The 22,965-nt window shown below is 39.9% G+C and overlaps 1 protein-coding gene and 1 long non-coding RNA gene across 3 annotated transcripts in view; both read left to right on the top strand.

Annotated features, from left to right (window-relative positions):
- The first annotated feature begins 982 nt into the window (after positions 1–982).
- LOC133553902 (uncharacterized) lies at positions 983–4,647 on the top strand. Its single transcript, XR_009806999.1, has 3 exons — positions 983–2,333; positions 3,175–3,307; positions 3,395–4,647. It is a non-coding gene; the product is annotated as an uncharacterized LOC133553902 (long non-coding RNA).
- Positions 4,648–6,275: 1,628 nt separating this feature from the next.
- Positions 6,276–22,965, top strand: part of LOC133554355 (protein-L-isoaspartate O-methyltransferase domain-containing protein 2-like) — a 29,373-nt gene continuing 12,683 nt past the window's right edge. The window contains exons 1-3 of one of the 2 annotated variants that reach the window (XM_061902977.1): positions 6,276–6,632; positions 7,468–7,527; positions 20,824–20,984. In XM_061902977.1, the coding sequence (XP_061758961.1) occupies positions 20,829–20,984 (156 nt within the window). In that variant the 5' untranslated portion in view covers positions 6,276–6,632; positions 7,468–7,527; positions 20,824–20,828. The remainder of the gene's footprint in view (positions 6,633–7,467; positions 7,528–20,823; positions 20,985–22,965) is intronic. The other variant, XM_061902976.1, reaches the window with a different exon arrangement.

The following is a 22,965-nucleotide window of genomic DNA, read 5'->3' as shown; positions in this document are numbered from 1 at the left end:
TATAATACAATACTCATAACTTTATAAATAAAAAACAGTAATAGAATATACAGTAATATATATTATAATACACTACTCATAACTTTATAAATAAAAAATCAGTAATAGAATAGAATAAAGTACTTTCTATTCTATTCTATTACTGTTTTTCTTATTTAAGAAGTTTTGAGTATTGTATTATAATATCAATAAAATGTATTTGACGCTTTTAATCCCAAAATTGTCTTTTTTTTCCAATCATATTTAAAAAATATGAATCGATTTATAATCACAATTAGTATTCTTTTTTATTTAAATATAGTTATAAATAAGTTATCTGTATTTTGTATTAAAAAAAACATTGTGCATATATATGTATGTATACATATATATATATATATATATATATATATATATAAATGATTTACATAAATCATTTATTAATTTATGACGTATATATATATTATATATATATATAACATTAAGAGTGCTCAAAAAATACCTGATTTATTAATTCATTATTATTTTTTAATTTATTTTAATTAATGTATGTTGTGTATATATATATATCTATATATAGATATATATATAGATATATATATATACTCTTAATTATAACCATAATACATTTTTCATTTACTTAAATGTGATTTAACATACTAAAATTAGCAAAATTTAAAAATATTATAAAAGCAACAACTCAGCATCAATAATGTTTTTAATTCCAAAATGAAGTATTAATATATATATAAAATATATTTACAGTATATATATATATTTATGTATATATATATATATATATATATATATATATGTATACATATATATATGTGTATATATATAAATATGTATATATATATGTTTCTGTGTTTATATGTGTATATATATATATATGCATGTATATATATGTGTGTGTATATATATATATATATATATACATACATATATATATATATGTATATATATAAATGTATATTTCAAAAATTAAGAAATTATTTCGAAATGGAATAATTATTAATTTTTTTATTTGCTTTTAACGTTTAAATGTGATGTAATGTTAATTACAAAACAAAAAAAGGAAAACCAAATATTAATAAAAATCGACAGTATCAATAATATGAATTTTAATAACTGTTTAATGTTTCTAAACTCCAAATAAATTCAAATTTCTTATTTGAACTTTTTTAATTAATTTATTTTAGTCAATTCAGAATCGTAATTAGTAAAAAAAAAAAAAAAAAAGAAGCTATTTAAATGCTAATTTATTATTTCGATCTTCACTAATAAGTGTAATAATAATGTTGGATGTATATAATATATGTATATATTTTTTTTTTCTTCGATGACATCATCGGCCAGAAAATGTCATTTAAACTGACAAGAGTGAAAATTGGACTGCACAATTTGGCACAAACGAGCGGTGGTGGTGTTTTGTCGCTGCATAAAAGCGACCAAATAAGGACCCGGCAGCGCGAAGCGTGAAGGAAGAGACGGGCAGCTCCCGGGTCAGCTGAGGCCGAGGGCACAGAAGCCAGTGTGTGTGTGTGGGGGGGAATTCTGCTCCCTTGTTGCATAAATACGTGTCCGTCACGCCGAAGAATGTCAAAATAAGAGTCCGCCTTCCGCTTCACGTCTTCTTGCGTAACCTTTCCTCAGGAAAGCATTTGCTTAACAAAGTAGCGTCCTCCCTCTCTCCGAATGCACGCCGAGACTGTGAAGATTCTTATTTTTAGTCTGACCCCGTTTCAAGTTCTTGAGGAAAATGTCGACGAAGGCCGCAAAAAGTGGAACATTTTCCCCCCAGAATTCCGCATCGGGGTGCCGTTCTGGGCCCGCACGCCTTTCTGATTATTAAAATCGCCGCAAAGTCGTTTGGAAAAGAAGGAAATGTTTCACTTTCAGGGATAAGCAGCCCGCACCAAAAGCCAGCAGTGAGGTGAGGAAAAGAGCGATGTGTTGAAGCGTGACGGGTTCCCATCGAGCTGACTGAAACCAAAAGCATGTTTTGTTTTTTTTCCTTCTCCCCCCCCCCCCGCCCCGAGCTGCGTGGTCTTTTAACATGTGTGCCTTGCTCAAGCGACCGAGCGTGTTTATACGCGCCTTCGAACACTGCTCCACACTTAGGACAGCACAGGAGTGTTTACCGCATAACGGAAATAACAACAGTTTTTTTTTTTTTTTTTTGTTTCGCAAGAGACACGAGAAGGAAACTGTGATCTCGTGCTTCGGTTGATTCAGGTACAAAAAAAAAAAAAGTGTGCACGGAACGGAAGACGGCAAAAGAAACCCGCAGAAGGATTTCTTCAGACCGGTGGTTCTCAAACGTTTCTCGCCGGTTGCGCAGTAGGCCCCAGGTATTCATCAAACGACGCACAAACGGTTTGAGAAACACTGCTTGAGATGTTGAGGGCATTATTTTGTCTGTACATATTTCTGTTACGAGCAAACAGTGTTATAGTTGTTGTGTTGGAGACTATTTGGAGAAAAAAAAATTGATAAATAAATGCCCAGCCAAGGTTTGTACCGCTCACACAAATATTTTTTACTGGCAGTTTTCCAAATATTCAAGTGCAACGCTTCCTCGACATGCTCCTTCCTTTCTGCGCAGCGCGACAAGCCTTGGCTGCGCCGTCCTCGGGGTCCTTTTGCTTGATTGCCTTTTTTTTGGGTTGCTTTTCAAAGTCAAAAAGTTCTGGGGGGCCCCCCCGGCGTTGTGACCGTGTGTTTGTGTACTCGTGTACATGTGCTCCCCCCCCTGTTCCCGTGTCGGTGTTCCAAACCCCCCCGAGAAGTGATGTCAGTTGTTGTGGGCGTATGGACCCTCGTAAATGTTCTCCATGAAAGACGCAAATAAAGAATCATAGACAATGAGCCTTTTGTGCCGCCCCTCATTATTCACTTCCTGTCTCGGGAGCCATAATTTTTCCACCCCCATGCTTCACAGGAGGTATGGTGTTCTTGGGATGCAACTCAGTATTCTTCTTCCTCCGGACACGGCGAGTTGACTTTATACCGAAAAGTTCTATTTTGGTTTCATATGACCACATGACATTCTCCCATGTGCTCTCTGGCAAACTTCAGACGGGCCTGGACATGCACTGGCTTAAGCAGGGGGGACACGTCTGGCACTGCAGGATTTGATTCCCTGTCCGCGTAGTGTGTTACTGACGGTAACCTTTGTTACTTTGGTCCCAGCTCTCTGCAGGTCATTCACCAGGTCCCCCCGTGTGGTTCTGGGATTTTTGCTCACCGTTCTCATGATCATTTCGACCCCACGGGATGAGATCTTGCGTGGAGCCCCAGATCGAGGGAGATTATCAGTGGTCTTGTATGTCTTCCATTTTCTGATAATTGCTCCCACGGTTGATTTTTTTCACACCAAGCTGCTTGCCTATTGTAAATTCACTCTTCCCAGTCTGGTGCAGGTCTACAATCTTTTCCTGGTGTCCTTCGACAGCTCTTTGGTCTTGGCCATAGTGGAGTTTGGAGTCTGACTGTTTGAGGCTGTGGACAGGTGTCTTTTATACAGATAACAAGTTCAAACAAGTGCCATTAATACAGGTAACGAGTGGAGGACAGAAGAGCTTCTTAAATAAGAAGTTACAGGTCTGTGAGAGCCAGAGATCTTCCTTGTTTGAAGTGACCAAATACTTATTTTCCACCATAATTTATGAATAAATTCTTTAAAATTCCTACAATTTGAATTCCTGGATTTTTTTTTCACATTCTGTCTCTCACAGTTGAAGTGTACCTATGATGAAAGTTACAGACCTCTGTCATCATTTTAAGGGGGAGAACTCGCACAATCGGCATATATATATGGGCTTCACGGTGGAAGAGAGGTTAGTGTGTCTGCCTCACAATACGACCTGAGTAGTCCTGGGTTCAATCCCGGGCTCGTGATCTTTCTGTGTGGAGTTTGCATGTTCTCCCCGTGACTGCGTGGGTTCCCCCCGGGTACTCCGGCTTCCTCCCACCGCCAAAGACATGCACCTGGGGATAGGGTGATTGGCAACACTAAATTGGCCCTAGTGTGTGAATGTTGTCTGTCTATCTGTGTTGGCCCTGTGATGAGGGGGCGACTTGTCCAGGGTGTACTCCGCTGAGATAGGCACCAGCGACCCCAAAGGGAATAAGCGGTAGAACGAGAAAGGGTGTAATGTTTTATTTTGAAGTATTGGTTTTATTTTGAAGAACCGGATATCCGGTGGGGGAAGTGACTTTGTGTTTTACTTCCTCTTCCTTTGGACTTTTTAATGAGAGGGGAATAGTTCTTAACCGCTCCGTGTTTCTTCATAGTGTAAATATTCTTCCTAAACGTTCCTAATACTTTAAGAGTTAAAAAATTAATGTTGTGGGTCTAAGTTAATTGTTGTTTTAAGTAATTGTTATGCACAATTTTGTCAATTAAGGAGTAGAGCGTCGACTGTTTGAATTGCATGGTATTTATGCCACACAGGAGCAGATATCAGTCCGCCAGAAAGTAGAGACCTGTGTATGTGTTTCGTGTTCCCAACACAGGTATGTGGATTCGTGCATTTTTATTTTTTTTTTTGTGATAAAACTTAATTGTTAATTTAATTTAAATTATTATTTTTATACGAATGAATGTTGTTTACTTCCTCTTCCTTCGCACTTTTTAATGAGAAGGAGCAGATATCAGTCCGCCAGAAACCTTTGTATGTGTTTCATGTTTCCAACGCAGGTTGCCAATAAATAATGAAATGACGGAATGTCGAAGTGTCTTTTATTTAAAAAACTACACAACGCAGAATAAGAATCACTATATATATATATATATATATATATTTACCAAATTTCCTGTGGCATATATATATATATATATATATATATACAGGGTTTCCCACACTCTCATTTATTTGTGGCGGCCCGCCACGAAAGAATTACAGCCGCCACAAATAAAAATATCAATTAAATTTTAAATAAAAAATTATTATTATTATTATTATTTTTCTTTGGCTTTTGACTCGGTAGACCGCTCATAAAAGCAATGGGACTCTGTCTGTGAATGAAGCTTGTAATTACATATTATATAAATATGTAAGGGCTTCACGGTGGCAGAGGGGTTAGTGCGTCTGCCTCACAATACAAAGGTCCTGCAGTCCTGGGTTCAAATCCAGGCTCGGGATCTTTCTGTGTGGAGTTTGCATGTTCTCCCCGTGAATGCGTGGGTTCCCTCCGGGTACTCCGGCTTCCTGCCGCCTCCAAAGACATGCACCTGGGGATAGGTTGATTGGCAACACTAAATTGGCCCTAGTGTGTGAATGTGAGTGTGAATGTTGTCTGTCTATCTGTGTTGGCCCTGCGATGAGGTGGCGACTTGTCCAGGGTGTACCCCGCCTTCCGCCCGATTGTAGCTGAGATAGGCGCCAGTGCCCCCCGCCACCCCGAAAGGGAATAAGCGGTAGAAAATGGATGGATGGATGGATGGATAAATATGTAAATATTATATGAATATACCGGTAATTTGAAATCGCATAAAGGGAAGAAGAATAAGAGCTATTCAGTAGGATTTAAGGTCCAAGCTTACATCACACTCAAATTTTTACTGCATACCTTTGGCAAGTGCCGGAGTGAGGAGAGGTTTTAAATTAATTAGCGACCCGGTGGCAATTCAAGGAAATACGGTACATATTTTTTTGTATTCTATTTTAGTTACTTTGAATTTACAACACCCTGGCGCTGTTTTGTACAGTTTTTGTACTTATTTTGATTATTGTGTCTTGTCTGTTTTTAGATGTTGAAATTCATTAAATAAATGATAAATGGGTTGTACTTGTATAGCGCTTTTCTACCTTCAAGGTACTCGAAGCGCTTTGACACTACTTCCACATTCACCCACACACTGATGGAGGGAGCTGCCATGCAAGGCGCCAACCAGCACCCATCAGGAGCAAGGGTGAAGTGTCTTGCTCAGGACACAACGGACGTGACGAGGTTGGTACTAGGTGGGAATTGAACCAGGGACGCTCGGGTTGCGCACGGCCACTCTCCCCACTGCGCCACGCCGTCCCTTAAAAAAAATAAAAAAAAAATAAAAAAAAATAAAAAAAAATAAATAAAAAAAAAAAATAATAATAATAATAATAATAATAATAATAATAATAATAATAATAAAGTTTCTGCCCGACCTCGTTTCATAATTAAAACATTTTGATTGTTATAAACCAAAAAATAAAATAAAAAATATAAGCCGTTTATAGTTGGTTTCCGTATGCCACTCTCCAATTGGCCACTGCTCTACCATGTGACTCCCTCACGTGATCAACGCCACGCCAATCAACTTCCAGCTGCCCTGGATTTATCCGACGACGACGAGAGGAGCGAACACGAAGCACACACGCCCGCCACTGACTCGCGTGTCGTTTAAACTTCGAAAAGAAGGAGAAGAAAAAGAGAACGAAGGAATAATTCCAATAACAGAAAATGACGTACGCGGCGCGACCACAACTCCGCGTCGGCACCGGACGTCCGAACCCGGAAACGTGCGTGCTTCGCGTGTGACGTCATCGCGTCAGCTGGCCCAATGTTTACATCCAGCAGTGGCGTGTTGGCGGCCGGGTCGTGATCAACAACAACAAGCTGCTGACCACAAAGGAGGCCACGGGCGAGATACATCCACCTTAACTGAGGTACATCCAACATTTCACGGCGCCTTATTGACTACACTGCGGGTGTTGCGCCTTTTCAGTCGCACAAACGCAGCTTGCTGGGGATCGTCTTTGTCCACGTAACGCGTGTTTTAGTCACGGTTAGCTCTGACGTCAGCAGCTGTGCGGGGCGTGGGTATGTTTATGTGCACAACAGTGCGTCCACCAAGGCATCAAGAAATGCGAATATAAGCGCAAATGGCAGAGTTTTATACAGGAAGTGGTGGCGGGCGAAAGGCAATATTGTGCCGCGTAGATGCGCCACAGCGCCCTCCCGCGGCCTCTCCTGTAACGAAGAAGGGAACTTGCGGTCTTTGAAGGCCTACTAAAAATGAAATGTTCTTATTTAAACGGGGATAGCAGGTCCATTCTATGTGTCATATTCGATCATTTCGCGATATTGCCATATTTTTGCTGAAAGGATTTAGTAGAGAACATCCACGATAAAGTTTGCAACTTTCGGTGCTAAGAGAAAAGCCCTGCCTCTACCGGAAGTCACAGACGATGACGTCACATGTTTGATGGCTACTCACATATTCACATTGTTTTTAATGGGAGCCTCCAACAAAAAGAGCTTTTCGGACCGAGAAAACGACAATATCACCATTAATTTGAGCGAGGATGAAAGATCCGTGTTTGAGGATATTGATAGCGACGGACTAGGAAAAAAAAAACATTTAAAACAAAACAAAACACAATTGCATTGGGACGGATTACGATGTTTTTAGACACATTTACTAGGATAATTATGGGAAATACCTTATCTTTCTATTGTGTTGCTAGTGTTTTAGTGAGTTTAATAGTACCTGATAATCAGAAGGGTGTCTCCACGGGAGTCGACGGCAGCTATGGACGGCACAAGCTCAGCTTTTCTCCGGTAAGAACTGACTTTTTAACCACAATTTTCTCACCGAAACCTGCTGGTTGACATTTGGTCTGGATTCATGTCGGCTGATCCATAGTAAAGTTTCACCTCCGGGAATTTTAAACAAGGAATCACCATGTGTTTGTGTGAGCTTCCCAACTCCATCTTTCTACTGTGACTTCTCCAATATTAATTGAACAAGTTGCATAAGATTCAGCAACACAGATGTCCAAAAAACTGTATAATTATGCCGTTAAATTAGACGACATTTAGCTGTGTGTGCGCGCAGCGCTCATACTTTCTGAAAACCCGCGACGTCTTGCGTAAACGTCATCATTACACGACGTTTCGAAGACGAAACTCCCGGGAAATTTGAAATTGCAATTTAGTAAACTAAAAAGGCCGTATTGGCATGTGTTGCAATGTTAATATTTCATCATTGATTTATAAACTATCAGACTGCATGGTGGGTAGTAGTGTGTTTCAGTAGGCCTTTAAAGAGTGGGAGGATTCGAGCTGCAAAACATGCACTCCAGCAGTGTTTTTCAACCTTTTTTCAGTGATCTACCCCCTGTAAACATTTTTTTTTAATCAAGTACCCCCTAATCAGAGCAAATCATTTTTGGTTGAAAAAAAGAGATAAAGAAGTAAAATACAGCACTATGTCCTCAGTTTCGATTTATTAAATTGTATAACAGTGCAAACTATTGCTCATTTGTAGTGGTCTTTCTCGAAATACCGTAATTCCTTGAATTGCCGCCAAGGCGCTAATTAATTTAAAACCTCTTCTCACTCCTGCACTTACCAAGGGCATGCGGTAAAAGTAAGCATTTGTAGCGATGTAGTACTCCTTTGCGTTGTGTTTTTCCCCAAAAGACGACACCCAGTCATTCTTCCGACTCAAACATGGTTTATTCTGGTGAAAACAATCATAGTGAGTCTCCAATCAGCCTTCTCTTTACATTTTTCAAACCGTCACATGGAAGAGAACTGACTGACAACACACGTGTCGCAGCCTGGAAGTCTGCTGTGACATGTGACGTTCAATGACCATAAAAAAAAAGTACGAAATGACAATACTGAACTTAGAATGATAAAAGTTGCGAAATAAAGAGTCACATTACATAATGTGTAAATGTAATAAATTAGATAAAATGACATTAAAATAAAATGACATCAAAACAAAAACAGTAATAAGACAGTAAGCAATTGAGATCATAAATTACCTGGCGCTGGAGCCTATCTCAGCTACAATCGGGCGGATGGCGGAGTACACCCTGGACAAGTCGCCACCGCATCACAGCATTGTTTTTCAACCTTTTCTAAAGCCGAGGCACATGTTTTTCCATTGAAAAAAATCCCCCCAGGCACGCCAACAGCAGAAAATATAAAAAAAATAAAAATGAAACTCAGCAGCTGATATTGACAATAAAAAGTCCATCCATCTATCCATTTTTCTACCGCTTGTCCCATTCGGGGTCGCGGGGGGTTGCTGAAGCCTATCTCAGCTGCATTCGGGCGGAAGGCGGCGTACACTCTGGACAAGTCGCCACCTCATCGCAGGACAATAAAAAGCCGTTCTCACAATTGTTAAATTAGGCCTGGGCAATTATTTTGACTCGGGGTTAGAGAAAAAAATGTGTCTGGGGGCTAGTATATCTATTTTTAGGAACACTAATACAAACACTCAGAATTTTTATTTTTTTTTACTGAATGAGACAACCACAATGTACATGAAAATTAAGAATGTGGGATTTGCAATATTAACTTTGAACGATAAAACACTGAATATTGACAAAATATGAATGTCACACCCCTCTCAATCAACATATTTTACAATCAAGCGAAACGCAACAAAAATGCAACAAACTATAATTAAGAAGGGTAAAAAAAAATAAACACCTACAATCTGATCCATCCATTTTCTACCGCTTATTCCTATTTGAGGTTGCGGGGGGTGCTGGAGCCTATCTCAGCTACAATCGGGCGTCGCCACCTCATCGCAGGGCCAACACAGATTAGACAGACAACATTCACACTCACATTCACACACTAGGGCCAATTTAGTGTTGCCAATCAACCTATCTATCCCACAATAAAAAGTCGTTCTTGCAATTGTTTGATATGAATTTAAACTAGGCCTGGGCAATTATTTTGACTCGGGGGGGGGGGGGGGGGGGCAGAATTTAGAGAAAAAAATGTGTCTGGGGGCCGGTATATCTATTTTTAGGAACACTAATACAAACACTCACAATAATGTCTGATCGAATGCTAAAAACGTTATGACACCGCCTTAAAAAAACGGAATGGAATTAGAATTTTTTTTTACTGAAGGATACACCCAGAATGTACCGTATTTTTCGGAGTAAAAGTCGCTCCGGAGTATAAGTCGCACCTGCCGAAAATGCATAATAAAGAAGGAAAAAACATGTATAAGGCGCATTTTTGGGGGGAATTTATTTGATAAAACCAACACCAAGAATAGACATTTGAAAGGCGATTTGAAATAAATAAAGAATATTGAACAACAGGATGAATAAGTCTACGTTATATGAGGCATAAATAACCAACTGAGAAGGTGCCTGGTATGTTAACGTAACATATTATGGTAAGAGTCATTCAAATAACTATAACATATTGAACATGCTATACGTTTACCAAACAATCTGTCACTCCTAATCGCTAAAGTCCATGAAATATTATACGTCTAGTCTCTTACGTGAATGAGCTAAATAATATTATTGGATATTTTTCGGTAATGTGTTTAATAATTTCACACACAAGTCGCTCCTGAGTATATCTGTGAAAAAAAACTGCGACTTATAGTCCGAAAAATATGGTGCATGAAAATAATGTGGGGTTTACAATATTAACTATGAACGATAAAACACTGAATATTGACAACATATTTTACAATCAACCAAAATGCAACAAACCCCCCCACCTAAAATCTGAGATATTTCATAGTGACCATAGTAAGTAATTAGATGACCATAGTTAAGTAATTAAATGACCATAGTAAGTAATTAGTTAAAGTACCAATGATTGTCACACACATACTAGATGTAGCGAATTTATTCTCTGCATTTGACCCATCACCCTTGATCGCCCCCTGGGAGGTGAGGGGAGCAGTGGGCAGCAGCGGTGCCGCGCCCAGGAATCATTTATGGTGATTTAACCCCCAATTCCAACCCTTGATGCTGAGTGCCAAGCAGGGAGGTAATGGGTCTCATTTTTATAGTCTTTGGTATGACTCGGCCGGGATTTGAACTCACAACCTACCGATCTCAGGGCGGACACTCTAACCACTAGGACACTGAGTAGATGACCATAGTAACTAATTAGATGACCATAGTAAGTAATTAGATGACCATAGTAAGTAATTAGATGGCCATATTAACTAAATAGATGACCATAGTAAGTAATTAGATGACCATAGTATCAATCAATCAATCAATCAATGTTTACTTATATAGCCCTAAATCACCAGTGTCTCAAAGGGTTGCACAAACCACTACGACATCCTCGGTAGGCCCACATAAGGGCAAGGAAATCTCACACCCAGTGGGACGTCGGTGACAATAATGACCCAGTGGGACGTCGGTGACAATGATGGCTATAAGAACCTTGGAGAGGAGGAAAGCAATGGATGTCGAGCGGGTCTAACATGATACTGTGAAAGTTCAATCCATAATGGATCCAACACAGTCGCGAGAATCCAGTCCAAAGCGGATCCAACACAGCAGCGAGAGTCCTGTTCACAGCGGAGCCAGCAGGAAACCATCCCAAGCGGAGGGGGATCAGCAGCGCAGAGATGTCCCCAGTCGATACACAGGCAAGCAGTACATGGCCACCGGATCGGACCGGACCCCCTCCACAAGGGAGAGTGGGACATAGGAGAAAAAGAAAAGAAACGGCAGATCAACTGGTGTAAAAAGGGAGTCTATTTAAAGGCTAGAGTATACAAATGAGTTTTAAGGTGAGACTTAAATGCTTCTACTGTGGTGGCATCTCGAACTGTTACCGGGAGCGCATTCCAGAGTACTGGAGCCCGAAATGAAAACGCGCTATAGCCCGCAGACTTTTTTTGGGCTTTGGGAATCACTAACAAGCCGGAGTCCTTTGAACGCAGATTTCTTGCCGGGACATATGGTACAATACAATCGGCAAGATAGGATGGAGCTACGTATTTTATACGTAAGTAGTAAAACCTTAAAGTCACATCTTAAGTGCACAGGAAGCCATTGCAGGTTAGCCAGTACAGGAGTAATGTGATCAAACTTGTTCTTGTCAAAATTAGATGGCCATATTACCTAATTAAATGACCATAGTAACTAGTCTATGATGCAGATTCCAAGCATTGAAAGACTTAGTATAGTTGAAGAGTTCCGGTCATTAGAAAACATCACTGCACATCATAATGGCGGCTACACTTTACATCTTACACATCTAAAACTATTATTTGGGACTGTCCGGTGGGCCGGACTGAAAAGCTCAACAGGCCGCATGTGACCCCCGGGCCTTAACTTGCCTAGCACTGATGTAGACGAATGGAACTTGCGGTCTTTAAAGAATGGGAGGCTTCCAGCTGCAAACGTGTTTTTCATCCTTTTCTGAGCCGAGGCACAGAAAATCCGAATACATAAAAAAAATTAAACTCAGCAGCCGATATTGACAATAAAAAGTTGTTATTGCTATTGTTTGATATGAATTTAAACCATAACCAAGCATGCATCACTATAATAACTCTTGTCTCAAAGTAGGTGTACTGTCACCACCTGTCACACCACGCCCTTACTTCTTTTGAGTTTTTTGGTGTTTTCCTGTGTTAATAGTTCTTTTGTTGTTGATCGTCATGTCATGTACATACTTGCCAACCCTCCCAATTTTCCCGGGAGACTCCCGAATTTCAGTGCCCCTCCTGAAAAATCTCCCGTGGCAACCATTTTCCCAATTTCCGCACGGACAAGAATATTGGAGGTGGGCCTTAAAGGCACCGCCTTTAGCGACTTCTACAACCCGTCGTCACGTTCACTTTTTCCTCCATGCAAACAGCGTGCCGGCCCGGTCATATAAGACTTGCGGCTTTTACACATACATGAGTGAATGCATTGCACACTTGGTCAGCAGCCATACAGGTCACACTGAGGGTGGCCGTATAAACAACTTTAACACTGTTACAAATATGCACCACACTGTGAACCCACACCAAACAAGAATGACCAACACATTTAGGGAGAACATCCACACCGTAATACAACGTAAACAGAATCGAACAAATAGCTGGAACCCCTTGCAGCACAACATTTTCCAGGACTCTACAATTTACACCCCCCACTACCACCAAACCCAGCCCCACCTGCCAGCACCTCAACCCCCTGATCGATTAACATAAGTGGAAAAACTTATTCGGGTGTTACCATTTAGTGGTCAATTGTACGGAATATGTACTGTACTGTGCAATCTACTAATAAATGTTTCAATCAATCACCCCCTCCCATCTCCCGGATTTAAAGGTCTCAAGGTTGGCAAGTATGGTCATTTACGGATGTACTTTGTGGACGCTGTAAGTCTTTGCTGTCGTCCAGCATTCTGTTTTTGTTTACTTTGCAGCCAGTTCAGTTTTAGTTTTGCATAGCCATCTCTAAGCTTCAATGCCTTTTCTTAGCGGCACACGCCTTTTTGTTAGATACCTTTTTACCTGCAAACCATCGTCGTCCCGTTCCGTTCATACTGAGGGTGGCCGTTTAAACAACTTTAAAACTGTTACAAATATGCGCCACACTGTGAACCCACACCAATCAAGAATGACAAACACATTTCGGGAGAACATCCGCACCGTAACACAGTATAAACACGACAGAACAAATACCTAGAAGCCCTTGCAGCACTATTTCTTCCGGGACGCTACAATATACACCACCCGCTACCACCAAACCCTGCCATCCCTGCCCCAACTTCAACCCCCCACCCTATCATGAATTGATTTACGTGGACCCCGACTTAGTCAAGTTGAAAAACTTATTCGGGTGTTACCATGTAGTGGTCGATTGTACGGAATATGTACTGTTCTGTGCGATCTACTAATAAAAGTTTCAATCAATCAATCAAACCTCAAAACCTCTACCCCCCCCCCCCCCCCCCCCCCCCCATCTCCCGAATTCAGAGGTCTCAAGGTTGGCAAGTATGTTCATTTAGGGATGTACTTTGGTGACGCCGTCTGCTCCACACACTGTAAGTCTTTGCTGTCTTCCAGCATTCTGTTTTTGTTTGCTTTGCAGCCCGTTCAGTTTTAGTTTTACATAGCCATCCCTCAGCTTCAATGCCTTTTCTTAGCAGCACTCGCCTTTTTGTTTATTTTTGGTTTAAGCGTTAGATACCTTTTTTACCTGCGATACATCATAGACATTTACAAACAATTAGCTACCTGCCGCTACCTACTGATATAGAAGAGTATTACACGGTTACTCTGCCCATCTCTAGACAGCACAGACACTCAACAACGGCACATTTGCGGATTATAATTCCTGGTTTGCAGAAAAATGTTTTTAACGCAATTAGGTGAAATTACATAAACTCCCACGGCACACCAAACAATATCTCACGTGTGCGCAGCACAGTGGTTGAAAAACACTGCACTACAGAACAGGAGCGGCGTTTCTGTGTTTTCCTTTTTACGGCTTTTGTAGTCGAGCAGCGTGATCTTTGTCCCGTGGTGCCCGCTTTTTAACGCCGGAGTGAAGCCTTCACACCTCTTTCGCTCACTGCTGGGCCATAAAGCAGCACATTTGTTCCCCCCAGGAAGGAGGAAACAACACCACAATGTTAGGATTGTCACTTGTGGGGGATAAAAGAGAAAAAGGCCATGCCTCCCCCCACTTGGGACACTTTCCTTTTACTTTCACTATCACACATTGTTTCCTGGAGCTTGTTATTCAGCATTTTTGTCATTTCCAAAACCAATACATATTGTTTAAGGCTTACATCTGTAGATTAACTTCACACCGATCTGTCGATAGAAAGTTTTACTTTTCTTTTAATATTTTATGTTATATTTGTCAAAGAAATCCTTGTTTTGTTATAGCAAAAACACAAAATACGCAACATTTTCACCGCCCCAAAAATATTTCACAGTGTGATATTTGATGTGAGGTAATTGGAACCTTAAATAGCTCAATAATTCATAACAACGTTGATTTTGATTCATTACTATTTTTGTGAAGAAATCATAGCCGTAATTAGATCAACATAGATTTGGGTTTATTATGACTTTTTTTTTAACCAATTACAGTTATAAAACAAAATCACACTAAAGGTATCAGGGATCCAAAAGTGTCCCACTTATAAAAGTGTTAAAAAGAAGTCATAGGTTATTTTTTTTAACTTTCAGTACCTAAATATCTAGATCTGATTGACAGCTATTTGTTGATTTATTTAATTTTTGTTCATTTTTTTCCCCCTTTTTGTCATAGGAAACTTTTTTTATGTTAAACACACAAAATATGCAATATTTTTCCATCCATCTTCTTCCGCTTATCCAAGGTCGGGTCGCAGATGCAACAGCCCAAGCAGGGAAACCCAGACTTCCCACTCCCCAGCCACTTCGTCTAGCTCTTCCCGGGGGATCCCGAGGCGTTCCCAGGCCAGCCGGGAGACATAGTCTTCCCAACGTGTCCTGGGTCTTCCCCGTGGCCTCCTACCGGTTGGACGTGCCCTAAACACCTCCCTAGGGATGCCCGAACCACCTCATCTGGCTCCTCTCCATGTGAAGGAGCAGCGGCTTTACTTTGAGTTCCTCCCGGATGGCAGAGCTTCTCACCCTATCTCTAAGGGAGAGCCCCGCCACATGGCGGTGGAAATTCATTTCGGCCGCTTGTACCCGTGATCTTATCCTTTCGGTCATGACCCAAAGCTCATGACCATAGGTGAGGATGGGAACGTAGATCGACCGGTAAATTGAGAGCTTTGCCCTCCGGCTCAGCTCCTTCTTCACCACAACGGATCGGTACAACGTCCACATTACTGAAGACGCCGCACCAATCCGCTTGTCGATCTCACGATCCACTCTTCCCTCACTCGTGAACAAGACTCCTAGGTACTTGAACTCCTCCACTTGGGGCAGGCTCTCCTCCCCAACCCGGAGGTGGCATTCCACCCTTTTCCGGGCGAGAACCATGGAGGTGCTGATTCTCATTCCGGTCGCTTCACACTCGGCTGCGAACCGATTCAGTGAGAGCTGAAGATCCCGGTCAGATGAAGCCATCAGGACCACATCATCTGCAAAAAGCAGAGATCTAATCCCGCGGCCACCAAACCGGAACCCCTCAACGCCTTGACTGCGCCTAGAAATTCTGTCCATAAAAGTTATGAACAGAATCGGTGACAAAGGACAGCCTTGGCGGAGTCCAACCCTCACTGGAAATGTGTTCGACTTACTGCCAGCAATGCGGACCAAGCTCTGACACTGATCGCACAGGGAGCGGACCGCCACAATAAGACAGTCCGATACCCCATACTCTCTGAGCACTCCCCACATGACTTCCCGAGGGACACGGCCGAATGCCTTGTCCAAGTCCACAAAGCACATGTAGACTGGTTGGGCAAACTCCCATGCACCCTCAAGAACCCTGCCGAGAGTATAGAGCTGGTCCACAGTTCCACGACCAGGACGAAAACCACACTGTTCCTCCTGAATCCGAGGTTCGACTATCCGGCGTAGCCTCCTCTCCAGTACACCTGAATAAACCTTACCGGGAAGGCTGAGGAGTGTGATCCCACGATAGTTGGAACACACCCTCCGGTCCTCCTTCTGAAAGAGAGGAACCACCACCCCGGTCTGCCAATCCAGAGGTACCGCCCCCGATGTCCACGCGATGCTGCAGAGCAATATTTTTCCCCAAAAAATATTTCAGTGTGATATTTGATATGAGGTAATTGAAACCTTAAATAGGTCAAACAAATTCATAATAACATTGATTTTGATTCATTATTATTTTTGTGAAGAAATTGTAGCTGTAAGTAGATCAACAGATTATAATAACATAGATTTGGGTTTATTATTACCTTTTTAACCAATTACAGTTAGATAAACAAAATCACACTAAAGGCCTCAGGGATCCAAAAGGGTCCCACTTAAAAAAGTGCTAAAAAGAAGTTATAGGTGTTTTTTTTTTTTTAAACTTTCAATACCGAATTATCTAGATCTGATTCACAGCTATTTGTTGATTTTTTTTTAATTCATTTTTTTTTAAATGTTTTTTCCCCTTTTGGTCATATGATACTTTTTTATTGCAAACACACAAAATATGCAATGTTTTCCCCCCCAAAAAATATTTCACATAGTGATATTTGATGTGAGGTAATTTTAACCTTACATTTGTCAAAAATTCATAACAACATTCATTATTATTTTTGTGAAGAAATTGTAGCCGTAAGTCCATCAACAGATTATAATAACATTGATTTTTTTTTTTTTTTTTTTAACCAATTACAGTTAAAAAACAAAATCACACTAAAGGTATTGGGGATCCAAAAGGGTCTCACTTATAAAAGTGTTTTAAAAGAAGTCATAAGTTATTTTTTTTTAACATTCAGTACCTAAATATCTAGATCTGATTCACGGCTATTTGTTGATGTATTTAATTTTTGTTAATGTTTTTTCCCCTTTTTGTCATAGGAAACTTTTTAATGTTAAACACACAAAATATGCAATAATTTTCCCCAAAAAATATTTCACAGTGTGATATTTGATGTGAGGTAATTGGAACCCTAAATAGGTCTATAATTCATAACAACATTGATATTGATTCATTATTATTTTTGTGAAGAAATTGTAGCCGTAAGTACATCAACAGATTATAATAACATTGATTTGGGTTTATTACTTTTTAACCAATTACAGTTAAAAAACAAAATCACACTAACGGTCTTGGGGATCCAAAAGGGTCCCACTTATAAAAGTGTTAAAAAGAAGTCATAAGTTATTTTTTTTAACTTTCAGTACCTAAATATTTAGATCTGATTCACAGCTATTTGTAGATTTTTTTTTTTAATTCATTTTTTTAATGTTTTTTCCCCCTTTAGTCATATGATACTTTTTTATTGCAAACCCACAAAATATGCAATATTTTTCCCCCAAAAAATATTTCACATAGTGATATTTGATGTGAGGTAATTTTAACCTTACATTTGTCAAAAATTCATAACAACATTCATTATTATTTTTGTGAAGAAATTGTAGCCGTAAGTAGATCAACAGATTATAATAACATAGATTTGGATTTATTACAACATTTTTAACCAATTACAGTTAGATAAACAAAATCACACTAAAGGTCTCAGGGATCCAAAAGGGTCTCACTTATAAAAGTGTTGAAAAGAAGTCATAAGTTTTTTTTTTTTTAACTTTCAATACCTAAATATCTAGATCTGATTCACAGCTATTTGTTGATTTTATTTTATTTTTTAAATGTTTTTCCCCTTTTTGTCATAATAAACTTTTTTATGTTAAACAAAAAAAAAATGCAATAGTTTTCCCCAAAATTTATTTCACAGTGTGATATTTGATGTGAGGTAATTGGAACCTTTAATAGGTCAATAATTCATAACATTGATTTTGATTCTTTATTATTTTTGTGAAGAAATCGTAGCTGTAAGTAGATCAACGGATTATAATAACATGGATAAACCCTTATTATTCCTTTTTTAACCAATTATCGTTCGATAAACAAAATCACACTTAATGGTCTCAGGTATCCAAAAGGGTCCCACTTATAAAAGTGTTAAAAAGAAGTCATAAGTTATTATTTTTTAAACTTTTAATACCTAAGTATCTAGATCTGATTCACAGCTATTTGTTGATTTTATTTTTTTTTTAAATGTTTTTCCCCTTTTTGTCATAGCAAACTTTTTTATGGCAAAAACACAAAATATGCATTATTTTTCCCCAAAAATATTTCACAGTGTGATATTTGATGTGAGGTAATTAGAACTTTAAATTGGTGAATAATTCTTTACAACATTGAGTTTGAGTCATCATTGTTTTTGAGCAATGACAGTTACAAAAAAAACAACAACAAATATCAGGGATCCGGTATCGTCCCGGTATTAGGCCCACAGTACAACGTTATGGAAGTACTGTCATCAAAGACTTGGTAAAAATGTTCTAGTGTGTAAAATGAAGTGGCAAAATGAATATTTTAGTAATTTCTTGTGTAAACCACAATTTTTAGGGTGCTTTCTTTGCCTGGGAGACAGGTCTGGACTGCAGGCGGGCCAGAAGAGTACCCGCACTCATTTTTTACAAAGCCACGCTGTTATAACATGTGCTGAATGTGGCTTGGCATTGTCTTGCTGAAATAAGCAGGGGCGTCCATGAAAAAGACGGCCTTTAGATGGCAACATATAAATGATAAATGGGTTGTACTTGTATAGCGCTTTTCTACCTTCAAGGTACTCAAAGCGCTTTGACACTACTTCCACATTTACCCATTCACACACACATTCACACACTGATGGAGGGAGCTGCCATGCAAGGCGCCAACCAGCACACATCAGGAGCAAGGGTGAAGTGTCTTGCTCAGGAGACAACGGACGTGACGAGGTTGGTACTAGGTGGGAATTGAACCAGGGACGCTCGGGTTGCGCACGGCCACTCTCCCCACTGCGCCACGCCGTCCCTCGTGTTGTTCCAAAACCTGTATGTACCTTTCAGCATTAATGGTGCTTTCGCAAATGTGTAAGTTACCCATGCCTTGGGCACTAGTGCACCCCCATACCATCACAGATGCTGGCTTTTGAACTTTGAGTCGATAACAGTCTGGGTGGTTCGCTTCCCCTTTGGTCCGGATGACTCAATGTAAAATATTTCCATAACCAATTTGAAATGTTGACTCGTCAGACCACAGAACACTTTTCCACTTTGCATCAGTCCATCTTAGATGATCTCTGGCCCAGAGAAGCTGGCGGCGTTTCTGGATGTTGTTGATAAATGGCTTTCGCTTTGCATAGTGGAGCTTTAACTTGCACTTACAGATTTAGCGACAAACTGTATTTAGTGACAGTGGTTTTCTGAAGTGTTCCTGAGCCCATGTGGTGATATCCTTTAGAGATAGATGTTGGTTTTCAATACAGTGCCGTCTGAGGGATCGAAGGTCACGGTCATTCAATGTTGGTTTCTGGCCATGCCGCTTAGGTGGAGTGATTTCTCCAGATTCTCTGAACCTTTTGATGATATTCTGGACCGTAGATGTTGAAATCCCTAAATTTCTTGCAATTGCACTTTGAGAAACGTTGTTCTTAAACTGTTTGACTATTTGCTCACGCAGTTGTGGACAAAGGGGTGTACCTCGCCCCATCCTTTCTTTTGAAAGACTGAGCATTTTTTGGGAAGCTGTTTTTATACCCAATCATGGCCCCCACCTGTTCCCATTTAGCCTGCACACCTGTGAGATGTTCCAAATAAGTGTTTGATGAGCATTCCTCAACTTTATCAGTAATTATTGCCACCTTTCCCAACTTCTTTGTCATGTGTTGCTGGCATCAAATTCTAAAGTTAATGATTATTTGCCCAAAAAAAAAAAAAGGTTTATCATTTTGAACATCAAATATGTTGTCTTTGTAGCATATTCAACTGAATATGGGTTGAAAATGATTTGCAAAGCATTGTATTCCGTTTATATTTATATACAACACACTTTCCCAACTCATATGGAAATGGGGTTTGTAGATAGATAGATATAGTTCTCTCAGGAAAATTAAAATTCCAGCAGCAGTGTACAGAATTGAGATCGAATTTAAAAAGTAAATATTGGGGGTTTAATAGAAAATGTAACAATAAACATAAAAAGCAAAAATAATAATTAATGTTAACAGCCTTGCCCAATGTTTAAGCAAAAACATTCCTGGTTGTGCTAGTATGGGTTGAGACATTTTGCCCGAGCTCCTCCCTTCAAAGCCTTTCAGCTTGGTTGTTGTTTGTCTCTCTCTCTCTCTCTCTTGTACTCTTCTTCTTTCGGTAGCAGCAAAAGCTCTTTCTGCATCGTAATCCAACCTTATTTAAGTACTTAAACACATGCTTAAAAAGAAGGTAGTTTTTCTCTGGACAAATTCTTTGTTGAACATGAACAATTCCAGAACAAAACACTTACTGTCATTGAACACAAATCTAATGCTGAAATGTTGTAATCCTATTTGTTACTCCACACATGTATCTTCGAGCGCTGAAGTTTTGGAAAGAGCCAAAATAGTCCACGAGTAGAGAATGTTGTTCAGTCTTTGCACGGTAAAGTACAACTACTTCTTCTTCAGGCATCATGGGCGGAGCTGTGAGTGCCGGGGAGGACAACGACGACTTGATTGACAACCTGAAAGAGGCTTACTACATCCGCTCAGACCTGGTAGAGCGGGCTTTCCGCGCCATTGACCGTGCCGACTACTACCTGGACGAGTACAGGGAGAACGCTTACAAGGTGAGCAGGGTTTGATTGGCGATGTCCGCGTCTGCGTTGGTTTTCTACGGGACAACATCGCATGTTTGCACGCACAGCAGGTGTTTCCTCCACACGACAGTGACTTTTTTTTTTTCAGTTCCGTTAAAAAAAAGGATTCGCAATAAAAAAAAATACCAATTTTCTGCAAGTAAAAAACATGATTCACAAGTAAAAAGAAAAATGTCTGCAAGTACAATAACTTCTGTAGGTTAAAAAAGGATTCGCACGTGGTTAAGTGTCCGCCCTGATATCGGTAGGTCGTGAGTTCAAACCCCGGCCGAGTCATACCAAAGACTATAAAAATAGAACCCATTATCTCCCTGCTTGACACTCAGCATCAAGGGTTGGAATTCGGGGTCAAATCCCCAAAATGATTCCCGAGCGCGGCCACCGCTGCTGCTCACTGCTCCCCTCAAATCCCAGGGGATGGGTCAAATGCAGAGAGACATTTCAAAACAATATTCTGCTAGTATAAAAACGATTCGCAAGTTAAAAAAAATAATTTTCTGCAAGTACAACAATTCACTAGTCAAAAAAAAAAACTTTCTGCAAACAAAAACATAATTCACAAGTATAAAAATCATTTTATTCAATTTAAAACACGATTCGCAAGTGAAATCATATTTTTTTGCAAAAAAAACAATTTACAAGTATGAAAACAATTTTCTGCAAGTACAATAATTTTTTTGTGAGTATAAAAAATGATACGCATGTAAAAAAATATATTTATATTTATATATATACATATATATATATATATATATATATATATATTAGGGGTGTTGGAAAAAATAGATTCGAATCGAATGCATTGTGCGATTCAGAATCGATTCTGATTTTTAAAAAATCGATTAAAAAAAAACAAAAAACACTTTTTTTTTTTATCAATCCAACAAAACAATACACAGCAATTCCATAACAATGCAATCCATATCCAAAACCAAACCTGACCCAGCAACACTCAGAACTGCAATAAACAGAGCAATTGAGAGGAGACACAAACATGACACAAAACAAACCAAAAGTAGTGAAACAAAAATGAATATTAGATTAGATTAGATTAGATTAGATTAGATAGTATTTTATTTATTCCGTCAGGAGAGTTCCTTCATGAAAATTTAAAATTTTCAGCACAATCCCATTCAAGATCAGACAAACATTACAGGGAGACAGAACAGGATCGCTGACGGGTCTGCCGGCTTCCAAAAAAGATGAGATACAGGTAAACAAGGGGAATGGGAGAAAAAAAATAGAAGATTAAAATAAAGTTAAAAAATCGGTTGTAGCCTGGGCCCTGGAGAGGGGGGTGAAGACTGAGGCCAAGGGAAAAAAAACAACTTATAGCATAGAACACATCCCTCTTACATGTGTGTAAGAGGGAAACATCAAACATCAAAGAACACAGAGGACATTAAAGACATTAAAGCAGCAGATACAACCAGACACTTCTACATACAGCTATGAATAAAAAGTAAAAGAAACATATCCACTGTGGTGGCCTCTGCGGTGTTCCACGCCATCGTCCGCTGGGGTGGAGGGAGCAGGGCCAGAGACAGGAGCAGACCCAACAAAGCAACCAAGACAGCCGACTCCACTCTCGGCCAGTGTCCAGTCCGCATGGATGAGCGAGGATACGTCCAAGGTGACAGAGGTGTCCGACACCTGCTCACCCAGTCAAGACACCGCGAAGCCTCTCCGTCCCAGTAGCTCAGTGCTAGCTCCGCAGTCCTGTCCCCTCATCCGCATCTCCTCCAGTCCCTCCAAACAGACTCCGGTATAGCAGACACCCAGCAGCTAGTCTCCATGGCCAAAAGGCTCCCGGGAGGCAGATCCAGAAGTCCACAAAAAAAGCACCACAGAGGTCACGAAAGTGCCACCCCTTGTCACACAGTCCCAAAAGGCAAAAAAATATAATAACACATGAAAACAAGAGGGAAACACAAAAGGATGACACAAGAGC

The sequence above is a fragment of the Nerophis ophidion genome, linkage group LG06, assembly GCF_033978795.1.
Source record: "Nerophis ophidion isolate RoL-2023_Sa linkage group LG06, RoL_Noph_v1.0, whole genome shotgun sequence".
Taxonomy (NCBI): Eukaryota; Metazoa; Chordata; class Actinopteri; order Syngnathiformes; family Syngnathidae; genus Nerophis; species Nerophis ophidion.
Note: the sequence above shows the minus strand (reverse complement) of the source record. Positions and strands in the feature narration are given on the sequence as shown.